Source organism: Sinocyclocheilus grahami, unplaced genomic scaffold (genome assembly GCF_001515645.1).
Source record: "Sinocyclocheilus grahami isolate Dianchi unplaced genomic scaffold, SAMN03320097.WGS_v1.1 scaffold841.1, whole genome shotgun sequence".
Lineage (NCBI taxonomy): Eukaryota > Metazoa > Chordata > Actinopteri > Cypriniformes > Cyprinidae > Sinocyclocheilus > Sinocyclocheilus grahami.
The window spans coordinates 410,038-423,200 of NW_015506020.1; the positions used below are offsets into that span (position 1 = coordinate 410,038).

The 13,163-nt window shown below is 38.9% G+C and overlaps 1 protein-coding gene across 1 annotated transcript in view; it reads right to left on the bottom strand.

Moving 5' to 3' along the window:
• atm (ATM serine/threonine kinase) overlaps positions 1 to 13,163 on the bottom strand; it is a 64,574-nt gene that overhangs the window by 3,131 nt on the left and 48,280 nt on the right. Inside the window, exons 42-56 of the mRNA XM_016247533.1 lie at positions 11,356 to 11,590; positions 10,973 to 11,146; positions 10,743 to 10,862; positions 10,138 to 10,355; positions 9,810 to 10,017; positions 8,820 to 8,948; positions 7,520 to 7,660; positions 7,063 to 7,201; positions 6,608 to 6,690; positions 6,380 to 6,520; positions 6,134 to 6,250; positions 5,750 to 5,899; positions 2,567 to 2,732; positions 2,311 to 2,397; positions 2,127 to 2,241 (exon numbers count right to left, since the gene is read on the bottom strand). Coding sequence (XP_016103019.1) covers positions 2,127 to 2,241; positions 2,311 to 2,397; positions 2,567 to 2,732; positions 5,750 to 5,899; positions 6,134 to 6,250; positions 6,380 to 6,520; positions 6,608 to 6,690; positions 7,063 to 7,201; positions 7,520 to 7,660; positions 8,820 to 8,948; positions 9,810 to 10,017; positions 10,138 to 10,355; positions 10,743 to 10,862; positions 10,973 to 11,146; positions 11,356 to 11,590 — 2,223 coding nt within the window. The remainder of the gene's footprint in view (positions 1 to 2,126; positions 2,242 to 2,310; positions 2,398 to 2,566; positions 2,733 to 5,749; positions 5,900 to 6,133; positions 6,251 to 6,379; positions 6,521 to 6,607; positions 6,691 to 7,062; positions 7,202 to 7,519; positions 7,661 to 8,819; positions 8,949 to 9,809; positions 10,018 to 10,137; positions 10,356 to 10,742; positions 10,863 to 10,972; positions 11,147 to 11,355; positions 11,591 to 13,163) is intronic.

Here is a 13,163-nt window from a genome sequence, read left to right on the forward strand (position 1 = left end):
GACTATATTCATGACCTAATGTTCCATTCTTTTACAATAAAAATAAAAATCTCAGCATGTCATTTTGAAAATATTTGACTATTAATGCTACTAGTTTGCTAGTTTAAGCGAATTTGTTTTATACGCACGATATAAAGGGGAAGTCGTGGCCTAATGGTTAGAGAGTCGGACTTGTAACCCAAAGGTTGCGAGTTCGAGTCTCAGGTCCGGCAGGTATTGTAGGTGGGGGGAGTGAATGAACAGCGCTCTCGGTGTGTGTGTGTTCAGTGCTGTGTGTGTGCACTTTGGATGGGTAAATGCAGAGCACTAATTCCGAGTATGGGTCACCATACTTGGCCACATGTCACTTCACTTCACGTGAGAGTACCGTAAGTCTTAAAAAGACTTACATTTTTGTGACAATGCAACAGCGACCCGATTACGCGAGTGGAAGTCCTGTATCGCAGCGTGCGACAAGAGAGTCAAAGAGAGAAGACACGGTTCAGCTGAATCACTCACCCGGTTTTCAAATGACTGATTTAATCAGAGTTTGGGTGGATTTATTTACTCATCGAACCTACATGCTATATTGAATAAATGTTGACCGGAACGTCCCTCATTTTAAAAAGTCAAAAGTTGCGGGAATGAGTAAAACTATGCGATATACAGTGGGTACGGAAAGTATTCAGACCCCTTTAAATTTTTCAATCATGCAGCGAAATTCAGGACCTGCTTAAAACACAATTCTATTATACAAATATTTGTGAAATAGATTCCCATGACTTTTCCAAAACTTTCTGGGTTTACCTTGCCAGGTCAAGAAAATATGATCATATTACCCCCAATTTTACAGTCTCTGCACTGGCTACCTATTAAGTTCCGTATCAGTTTTTTTGGAAATTGCCGTTTTAAAATTCCATGACTTTTCCAGGTTTTTCATGACCGTACGAACTATGTTTATATGTACACATTACCGTTCAAAAGTTTGGGATCAGAACAACTTTATGTTTTTTAAAGGAGTTTCTTCTGCTCATCAAGGCTGCATTTATTTGATAAAAAATACAGGAAAAAATGTAATAGTGAAATATTATTACAATGTAAAATAACGTTTTTCTATTTTAATATACATTAAAATCGAATTTATTCCTGTGATGCATTACTCCAGTCTTCAGTGTCACATGATCTTCAGAAATCATTCTAATATGCTGATTTATTATCAGTGCTGGAAACAGTTTTCAGGATTCTTTGATGAATAAAAAGTTAAGAAGAGCATTTATTTAAAATAGAAATCTTTTCTAACAATATACACTATCGTTCAACAGTTTGGGGTCAGTACGTTTTTATTCTTTCTTTTTTTTTTTTTTTGAAAGAAATTAAAACGTTTATTCAGCAAGGATGTGTTAAATTGATAAGTGATAGCAAAGATTTATATCGTTAGAAAAGATTTATATTTTGAATAAATGCTGTTCTTTTTAACTTTTTATTCATCAAATAATTATGAAAAAAGTATTGCAGTTTCCAAAAAAATATTTGGCAGCACAACTGTTGCCAACATTGATAATTCTAATAATAAATCAGCATATTAGAATGATTTCTGAAGATCATGTGACACTTTATACTGGAGTAATTGCTGATGGAAATTCAGCTTTGCATCACAGAAATAAATTATATTTGAAAGGATATTAAAATAGAAACCAATATTTTATATTGTAACAACATTTAGCAAGATTACAGTTTTTTTCTGTATTTTTTATCAAATAAATGCAGCCTTGATGAGCAGAAGAGACTTCTTTAAAAAACATTACAAGTCTTACTGATCCCAAACTTTTGAATGGCAGTGTATATATTTATATTAATTTAAATGAAAGGTCAAATATTAAATGTCAAAATATAATTGCTCATGTGTAATGCATTAAGGATATTTGCTTTCCAATCTCTTACCCAGAAGTGTAGTGTAAGATACAGTACCATGGTGGTAAACACAGCTAAAAACTTACCCATATTCTTTCTTTTTTTTTTCTCAAACTAAACTCCAACTTACCTGTGTAGCCACTGAAATCTTCTTCGTGAAATAGGCTACAGGGGTATAAATAAACATCAATAAACTCAAGTGTGAAAACACCCAGGGTCGCCTCCTGAAGACATACCTCCTGAAGACGCCCTCCACCCCTGTGATGCCCATCCCATCCACAATGTCTCGAGACAGTCTGAAGGGAACCGTCTCAGGGGTGGGCAAGATTTTGCCCTGCTCAAACGCAACACCTGTGTGGAAAATGAAAACATGAAGAGAGCGAAGATCTTCTGCAACGCTAGTTTTCTGTATACACATACCCAGGTCTATGTGGACCAGTTCTGCAGTCTGTTCATCGATAAGAATGTTCTGAATGTGCCGATCGCCCAGGCCAACGATGTAACCAACTGTCAGACACAAACATGTCACTATTTTAACATCATTTCAAATTAGTTGCCCATGAAATAATACTGTTAAAAGTGAAAATGTGAGGCCAGATGCAGCTCTTTTCTGTCCAACCGAGATGACACGTCACCTATAATAATATGGTTAAATAATAGTGTTATGTGTGTGTACCAATAGAAGAGGTGGCCACACTGCGGGTGTACGCTAGCTGTCTCTCCAGCCACACCGCAGGGTCCAGAAAGCGCTCCATGCAGAAGTATCGGAATACTGGCCGGAAGTTCTGACACACCTCAGTGAAAGCCTGCAGTTTGTCATCAAATTCCAGCCGTTGAGCCTCCTACACCATTACAACGAGAGCATAATGAGGCAAAATGCTTTATAAATAATCTTTTTGTAGAGACAATCTCTAATACTCAAGTCACATTTATTTATATCGCACATTTTGTTTGAAAGCAACTTCATATTAATAAGCAGATAACAGTGTTAATAGGGCCTTTCGCACCGCTTTAGTTCCAGAACTAAATGTACAGTACTAAAGTACTGGGACGATTTTGCGCAAACTATTTTCCAGTACTATTTAAAGGGTTGCATTCGCACCGACAGTGTGTACTAAGAAGTGACGCAAGCTGGTCGACAGCGATGTCATTTGTGCACGGCGTTCCACAACACAAACAAAGAAGAACAACATTAACAACAGGAGGATGGAGGACGCTGTGATCGGAGCTGTGTTTTTGTTGTGTCTCGCGGGTTTCACAATAATGGACATGTAAAGTTGACGTATACGTAAAGCGATTGAAAGAACGGAAAGGAGGACTAAGAATCTCCAACGACAACTGGCAGTGCTACATTTGCTACAAATGCCTGCACTTCAGCGTCCGTCCGTCTATCGCTGTTCTCCATACTAGCAAAACAAGTTGACACAATGTTTACAGTATGTTTACACGGCGTTTTAAATCATGGCGGGTCAGGGCGTTTTCGTACGCGTTTGGCCAATCAATGTCTACTTGCGTCACGATTAGTACCAGACCCTGCTCCGGAGTAGGAGCTAATTTGGTTCTCGAAAAAGGCAGTCCGGTACTAAAATCGCACCCAGTTCCCGCGGTGAGAAAACGCCAAAAAGTGGGTCGTTCCACAATTAGTTCTGGTACTATGAAAAGGTTCCCGCAGTGCGAAAGGCCCTAATGTTGCAAAATGAATCAATTTTGATTAAAACATTTTCAGTCAAAAACGGGAAACTTTTTATGCATTTTGGGGACTGAAAACGCATATTTTTGAAAACGGGTTTCAAAGTGCATGTTTTTGAAAACGCCACCATTATGGTTTCCATGTAAACACCCAATACAGGAATCTTTGAAAACGGTGACGTTATGCGCGTGCGTAGTACATGTCAGGTATGTAGACATGCGCAGTACGTGTCGATTTTAAAGGCAAGCGCGAACAAACGTACACAACAATGGCGGAGTACATGGTACTATTGTTGCTGCTCAAGAGTTTGCTAACGCTTCTTCAGCAAAGTGTGGATTTATTCCACCAATATTACAACCAACAGCGGAGACGCATCATATACAACATATAACCGTCACTTCCGTACAGGTACTGTTTACTAACAAGGTGACAGCGCCAACTACTGGCCTGGCATACGTAGTACAGCGTTTTTGTCCGTTTCCGCGGATATGTGTAAATGCGAATCGTTTTGAAAACGTTGTCGTGTATACGTGAAACTTTTTCAAAAACGCAAGGGAAAAACTTTTCCATTTTTGACTACACCGTTGTCGTGTAAACGTAGCCTAAGAAACAAGCTGTAAAGCAGCTCTACAGAAGACAACAGTGTACAGTGTTAATAGGGCCTTTCGCACCGCTTTAGTTCCAGAACTAAATGTACAGTACTAAAGTACTGGGACGATTTTGCGCAAACTATTTTCCAGTACTATTTAAAGGGTTGCATTCGCACCGACAGTGTGTACTAAGAAGTGACGCAAGCTGGTCGACAGCGATGTCATTTGTGCACGGCGTTCCACAACACAAACAAAGAAGAACAACGTTAACAACAGGAGGATGGAGGACGCTGTGATCGGAGCTGTGTTTTTGTTGTGTCTCGTGGGTTTCACAATAATGGACATGTAAAGTTGACGTATACGTAAAGCGATTGAAAGAACGGAAAGGAGGACTAAGAATCTCCAACGACAACTGGCAGTGCTACATTTGCTACAAATGCCTGCACTTCAGCGTCCGTCCGTCTATCGCTGTTCTCCATACTAGCAAAACAAGTTGACACAATGTTTACAGTATGTTTACACGGCGTTTTAAATCATGGCGGGTCAGGGCGTTTTCGTACGCGTTTGGCCAATCAATGTCTACTTGCGTCACGATTAGTACCAGACCCTGCTCCGGAGTAGGAGCTAATTTGGTTCTCGAAAAAGGCAGTCCGGTACTAAAATCGCACCCAGTTCCCGCGGTGAGAAAACGCCAAAAAGTGGGTCGTTCCACAATTAGTTCTGGTACTATGAAAAGGTTCCCGCAGTGCGAAAGGCCCTAATGTTGCAAAATGAATCAATTTTGATTAAAACATTTTCAGTCAAAAACGGGAAACTTTTTATGCATTTTGGGGACTGAAAACGCATATTTTTGAAAACGGGTTTCAAAGTGCATGTTTTTGAAAACGCCACCATTATGGTTTCCATGTAAACACCCAATACAGGAATCTTTGAAAACGGTGACGTTATGCGCGTGCGTAGTACATGTCAGGTATGTAGACATGCGCAGTACGTGTCGATTTTAAAGGCAAGCGCGAACAAACGTACACAACAATGGCGGAGTACATGGTACTATTGTTGCTGCTCAAGAGTTTGCTAACGCTTCTTCAGCAAAGTGTGGATTTATTCCACCAATATTACAACCAACAGCGGAGACGCATCATATACAACATATAACCGTCACTTCCGTACAGGTACTGTTTACTAACAAGGTGACAGCGCCAACTACTGGCCTGGCATACGTAGTACAGCGTTTTTGTCCGTTTCCGCGGATATGTGTAAATGCGAATCGTTATGAAAACGTTGTCGTGTATACGTGAAACTTTTTCAAAAACGCAAGGGAAAAACTTTTCCATTTTTGACTACACCGTTGTCGTGTAAACGTAGCCTAAGAAACAAGCTGTAAAGCAGCTCTACAGAAGACAACAGTGTCATTAATCAGCTAATTAATTTAGTTGAACATTAATTCAATTCAGTTCAATAAAAGTGTTGCACAGTTCACCGACTATAAACTAGTATTCTTCTACTCTTCTACTCAACAGTTTAGGACTATTAATAGTATAATGCCTATAAGAATGAATGAGCTGATAAAATTCAGTACCATCATTTTCTTGCGACAGGACATATTGGGCCAGTCCTGTGTGCGGAAGCGTTTGTGCGCCCCCTTCTGTGGGTCGACCAGGAACTCTCCAATGGGCACAGTGCCAGAACACCACTCCAAAACACCACTGCGCTGGGAAAACGGCACCACCTGGTACAAACACACAAAGCAGTGCTGATGAAGGCATGTTTACATATATATAATAGCTGTGGTCGAAAAAAACGTATATTGGGCATTTGACCTAGTAAGCAGACATACAGTGCCAAAAAAATGAACTAGTAGTATTTAACAAGTAACTTCATGAAAACATCTGCTGGATACAGTTGGTACATATTTTAGTTCATAAAAACATGAGCTAGGATAGTGTATTAACGGTGTCTTTACTTTGTACCGGCGGATGTTGAGTTTCCTTTTGCGAGTTTCTGCGTTGCGCTGCAGGAGGGTGGAGCACATGTGAAAGACCTGCTGCATGACTGCGTCCTGCCTCAGATCATCCTGACCCTGTGCCACGACACACAAACTCACTTCAGATTCAATCATTAAAGACTGACCAACAGACCGGCATACCTTTCAAACGAGTCTGATTAAGATGTGGCAGCAATTAAGCGAAACAAAGCATGAAAAGCAGACCTTGACTAGCTGTCTCCTGCTCTTGCCGTCTGAACCCACACAGTCGATTATCTTGGGTAGGTTGACGCCTCCAGCCAAGTGAAAGTGAGGTTTGAACGAGCTGATAGTCACAAGGTCTTCATATCTGCCTGATGGATCCACCTGAAAGAAATGCCAACATATACAACAAGCTTAAGTAAGATCACAAAGTGCACAGGCATCTCTGATGAAAAAAGAAACATTTGTCACCTTGATGTCCATGGTGGGAATGATGACATCATCAAGGTCTTTGATTTGCATGATGGGTTGTTCAGGAGGAATAGGTATGGCTTCTGCAAAGACAGTATATCAGTCAGTACATAACAGTCTGACATTTCCGTACCCATTTTTTTTTAAACAGCTCACACTGAAAAGCACAATACAGTAAACATTGATAGGAAGCATACAACAATATTGCTAATTACTAATAAAGCCAATTAGCTGGTGCTTTTATCCAAATCGACTTAACGTACAAGTATTACAAATTCAGCGAGTGTAAAACAGATCTTATAAAATTATTATTGTTCCAGTCATATGGGTTTGGGATAACTCAAAATCAACTCAACATACACCACTCCTATTAGTTATCAATAAACACTGGATTTATTGATTAAACATATTGGCACACCAAGTTCCTTAATCATAAACCGAACAGACTCACTCACTCTTTTCAGTTTTATGGCGACTGGCGTCCATGTATGCCAAAGTGATGTAGGCATTGCAAAGCATCTCAATGTCTTTAACCATCTTGGCTCTCTTTTTACGAACCACGTCAATAATCTTACGAGCGACATTAGCCCGTTCCTACATATCAACACATTTAATCAAGGTTAATCGTTTAGTAAAAAAAAAAAGGTTATAAGGACACAATGCTACTGCAAAATGTCTGGATTTCTACATAGCATTTAGACATCATGACTAGACATGAAAAACTCCAAGAGCAGTGCAGAAATGACTTTTCATAACATATGTTTAGTTGTAAATGACAAGACTATTACAAATATAAATATCAGAAATCAAGTTCTTGGATTTTAAACCTGAAGCTATGTTATTGTATTTTTGGTAGAACTAATTAAGTTTAATTTATATTTATTTCACAGCTAGATTTCAGAGTCCTCATACCAGGTCCAGAGGTGAAGGTTGGCGCGCAGTGCTCTTGGACGAACGACTGCGAGAGAAAGTCTCATCCTTGTTGGCGTTGACCAGTGCCAAGATGATGAAGAGAGTGTGGTGGGGGTGGTCAAGAGATGACTGACAGATCAGCTGATGACAGAACACATTTCAGTTGTGAGTGTATATTATAGATTGCACTTGTGAGTAGGGTTGGGTACCGAAACCTGGTACCAATATGGCACCGGTACCTATGTAACCGGTATGTACTAGAACCGAATCAGACCGCAGATTTTGGTGCCTCATTTCGGTGCCATGCCTGAGCGATCGATTTAAATATTTGTCCTACGGTTCTCCGAAACGGACGCAAGAAGCATCTTCACCGGCACCGCACGTGAAAAATAATTTCCCAACTGAAAAAAATGCACGTAAACTCAAGTCGGAAAGCCCTAATAATGCGAATCCAACAAATCTTTGTAGTAGCGAGAGTGTCCATGTTGTTTTTTCACATTCTGACTTAAAAGCACAACTCGGGAAATGAGAGCATCCGAGGAGCACGTGAATGCAGTAATTACACTTGCTCTGATGGCAGCAGGTAGCCTTCTGTTAACTAAGCTAAACATGCTTAAATTAAAATGCCTAAAGCTAAACTTCCCCTGTATTCACATTTCTAAACCTGCTGTCCAACAAAAGAGAACATTATAACCTTTTAACTCCACAACACCAGTCAAATGCTTCCTTTTGTGATCTGATGAGGCTTCTTGTCACAGAATGAGGCAGAAAATATGTTCAATAGGCTACTTTAAAAAGAATACGTCGATTAGCAATGGATTATAAATATACTTAATTATGAAAATACCAGAGATGGCTTGAATAACACAGATAAACTATATTGTCGCAGTCGAGTGTTTATTGTCTGTGAGTAAACAGAACATATAAACATTTTGAATGATAAAACAGTTACAGCTATAATAGCCATGCCTTTGTCCATATAAGGGATTTCCTGGAGGGTCATGAGTTCCGCTACTTCCGTGATTGGATATGTGGATTCTCTGAGCGAGGGCACCCTCTGGCGTCCAGTATGAATGAAACCGACATCATGTGTTTATATTGCTAATGGCCAATCCAAAATTTGGGGGGAAATTTTTATTTATTTATATTTTAATAAGTATCGGTTCAGGCACCGTTTAGGCGCCGGAACCGTTTTAAAAGTATCGATTTGGCACCGGTATCGAAAAAAAACCAAACGATACCCAACCCTACTTGTGAGGTTAAAATTCAGAACAAAAACTAAGGAGGAGATGAACGTTACCTCATTTAGAACGTGATGGAATCCCACGTCTTGTGAGGTCACAGAGCTGGACACTTTGGTGCCCATTCGAGCCGCTAACTGATACATCAGGGGCAGGAACTTATATGATGGGATTTGCTTTACACCACGCTAATATGAACACACACAAATTATAACACAGAATTGAAAGCTGTGTGACCCACAAAAGTGCACAGTGCAATCCATAGGTGACTCTAGTCAACTGCAATTTCTCTTAAACTCACCATGAAATCAAAAGGTTATGCATTTATTTTTTCAAATGCGCCCTCGTAATCGTTCATTGAAAACATAAATGCTATAACATCTCTTCTGTGATGACGTGTATCGGGTAATACGTTTATTGGACAATAACAAGCAACTTTTACATGACTATTCATTCCATTTTTTAGAAAAAATTTTCAAATGTATCTAATATGATACATCAGGCTTTTGATGAACATTTATTTGTACATCTCTCAGTCATCATTGTATTATTATTTCTTGTATATTTTCCCCACCACAATAAAAACTAGAGCTTCGATCATAAAATTAAATATCGTTTAAATATCTTCCTACCAAGACAATATTATTGGGAGATATAGAGTGATATTGAAATGCATTTTATGTAGATGGTCTGTTGTACCATTATAAAACTGATTCACATTACAAGCTATTAGAATTTCATATTATCTTTGGCCATTTTAATATCAGCAACTGCATCAAATTGCATATTTTGTTCATTTTGGGCCTCTGAATAGGTTTCTTTCTTCTCCTTGAGTATAAGCTCCATATTCTCTTATATGAGTCACAAAAGCCTGATAAATCAAATATGATACTCAAAATAAGCACAAATGCAATTTTTTTTTTTAAATCTAAAATTCAATAAATTACAATTTTCTGATTTCATATGTCAGGCTTTACAGGCTTAAGTAACAAAATAGTAAGAAACTGCAACACAATGGCTTTTTTTGTACATGGCAGATGCTGTTATACCTTCATCATTTCATTTACAGCTTTGACATCAGCATTCTCCAGCCAGAGGGAGGCCAGTCTGAAGACCCAGGTGTCATGTTCCTCTCCCAGTTCCAGGCACTGAATGTAGTTCTCCACAGCTTTGAGGAGGAAGCGGTTGCGGTCGGCCTGCAGGTTAGCCAGTGCCTTGACATCCAGCTCTAGTTCCCTCTGAACTTTCACTGTGTATCTGCACATGAAGAAAAGAAACGTGTATTTTTCATAATATATTATATATACATCATATAGTATTTGTATCTCTGTAACTGGTGAGCAAAAGATTCCTAAGACAGATACGTTTCATGCTGACCTGTTGTTGCTGACCTTCCTCTCCCGCATCAGGTCAACTTCCTCCTTGGCCTTTTCCAGAAGAGCGTGCTTGTTCTCAAACTCCGATGACTTCATGTAGTTTTCGATGCTCTGATACTGTGCATCAGAGAAACGGGCAAGCGAAAAGAAAGCCTGGGTCTTCTGGCTCTGAAGTTTAGCGTTTGAATCGCCACAGTGGTCCTCAATGACCTCCACAGCCTGTCCAACAACAACAACAGATCATTAGCCCAAACACAAAGACCATGACCATGCCTCTTTGATATAGGGCTGCATTTTTCATATTCAGAATTGTGATTGTGGTTTAAATGTGATTTTAAAAAGTCTTCACTTTTGTTGATAATTAAACCACAGCTTTTTGGATTTAGATATTCACCATATTAGCCACATCAACTAATTGTGCAGCGGCCCTATTTTGATATTTACCACTGTACAGAATTATGATGATATTCATACAGAATATGCTTTATAACATGATAAATGCAATGACACCAGAAAGGAAACTTCAGAAATAAAGACTTATTTATATGTCACTGAAATCATTTTATTTCCTTGTATAATGCCTTGCAGAATATGTGAGCGCTTTACCCTCTCCAGATATTTCTCCAGTATGACAGCAGGGCTCTCCAGACAGGATTCAGCCAGCCAGCTTCCACACAGTCTCAAGCACTCCGAATACACCGGCACCACAGCAGGGTTCACACACACCTGCTCACACGAAGAGTTATTCAGCAGATACGCGAGAATTTGGAACACCTGCCATTATGTACACCTGTGAAATGGACTATGGATGCCACCTTAACCACACTTCAACTCACCAGATCCTCTAGTTTATGGATCATCTGTTTGAGCAGCCCCAGAGCCAGCCCGTGTTCCTTCTTCACCCAGAACACCTGCGCCTCCTCCAGCTGCCAGGCCCATGAGCTGCTGCCACCACCACCGCCAGCTACCAGGCTGTGCCGCTTCATGTGGAAAACTGCCCGCTCTGCCAGCTAGAAGAATGTATGCAGAAAATAAATGGCTTTGCATTATATAATGAAATACCAAAAAAGGGGGGTTTATTTCATGACATATAACACAAAAACCTCTTTCAAGCTAAATAAGTCTGTTAGGTCTTAAAGCAGTCATGAAATGGAAAATAAGAATGTCCTTGATATTTTCACCTATAAGAGGTCAGACGCGCATACGAACATAGAGAGACCTGCGTGTGGCCTGCAGAACGAGCCAGCTTGCACAGCTCCATCAGGTGGGAGGAATAGGAAGAAATCAGGTAGTTCTTCCGGTCTGGATCTGTCTCTGAGGAAATCAATGTTTCTTGTATGGAGGAGCGCAGGGCTAAGACGGGCTCGACCAGGCTGAAATCACTGTCAGTTAAGAGATCGGAGTGCTGTTGCCACTTCCTGTACACTTCATTAAGGCTGGAGTCAGTTACAGGCCTGTCAAGAACAGAAACATAATATTATTAATGTGTAGGTCTATGATATTACACTCATTTATTGTGTCTTGTTCTATAATAATAATAATAATAATCAAACATTTAAAAAGGTTTTCATGAGAACAATAAAATAAACAATTTCAATTAAAGGGTAATTGAGCCATAAATCATTTGAGGCAATTTGTTTTTTGATGTAACAGCTATATATGTGTGATAATACGTTATTTGGGAAAAATTAAGGGGCAACGCACTTCCAGATCTTACAAAAAGCCTTTAAGTTCTAGCATGAAAAAATGAGTTTGTTTTAAATTTGTAAGAACTTGGCACCAGCTTTTTGTAAACTAATTTTTAAAGGTTTTTTATGTCTAAATATCCAGAGCTATTTGTTAGCATTTCCATTCATCTCAATAAAAGTAGCTAGACTGACTCAGGTCCAGTGTTATTTTAGTATAATTGATACACTATTAGAGTTTTTGTTAATATTTTTAATTAGATATTATTTTTATATTTTATTTTAATTTTAAAGTTTTAGTAATTTGTGTATTTTTGTCATTTTTATGAGGTGTTTTTTATGTCTATAGTTTTTATAGTTTATCAAGGTTTATGTAGTTTTAGTTATTTTAGCAATTCTCTTTACTTTGGGATTAGTCATTCAGCTATGTCCCGATTACAATTAGTCCAAAATGCGGCAGCAATACTTTTAACGGGTGGTTGCCGGTGCACTACAGAGTGGATTTAAAATGTTTACTTTTTGTTTATAAATCATTAAAGGGGTCATATGATGCGATTTCAAGTTTTCCTTTCTCTTTGGAGTGTTACAAGCTGATTGTGCATAGATAAGATCCCTGAAGTTGCAAAGACTAAAGTCTCAAAACCAAAGAGATATTCTTTATCAAAGTTAAGACTCTGCCACGCCCCCCTAAAATGGCTCGTTCTAACACGCCCCCACATATCTACCTCACTATGTGGAAATATTAGCATAATGCCGCCCAAATGGTCACGCAAAGAAAGAAGGTGTGGTTTCAGTAACCGCAGTTAGTGTTGAAGCAGCATGTCAGGGAGACGCTGTGTGTTTCTAGGCGATAGCAAAAGCACTTTATTTGGCCTTCCGAAAGTAGATGCATTTAGGAATCTTTAAGATTACTTACAACAGAACAGCAATGCATTTTATGGACGACCGTTTCGTGAACCTAGGAGAGGAGGTCATTCTGACTCTATGACAATCTGGCGCTTCTGAATCAACTACTGTTTTGTTATTAGTTTAAGTATTTATAATATAATATATAAATACAGCTATAATATAATATAGCTATAGGTCAATATGTTTGACGTTCAGTTTACATCAAATCAACATTGTGTCAAGTTTTTGACATCAGCTTGATTTACATATTTGAACTGTTTTTTGATGTCAATTTGAAGTATTTTGAACAATTATTTGTTAAAGCAGCACTATGTAACTTTTTCTGTGTTCAACGTGTATGTAATGAGCGAGTACATCATGAATTAATCTTCCAAACCGCGTTTTTGTCTTATTCCGATTCACTACGGTACACTTATAATAAGTACTTATATTT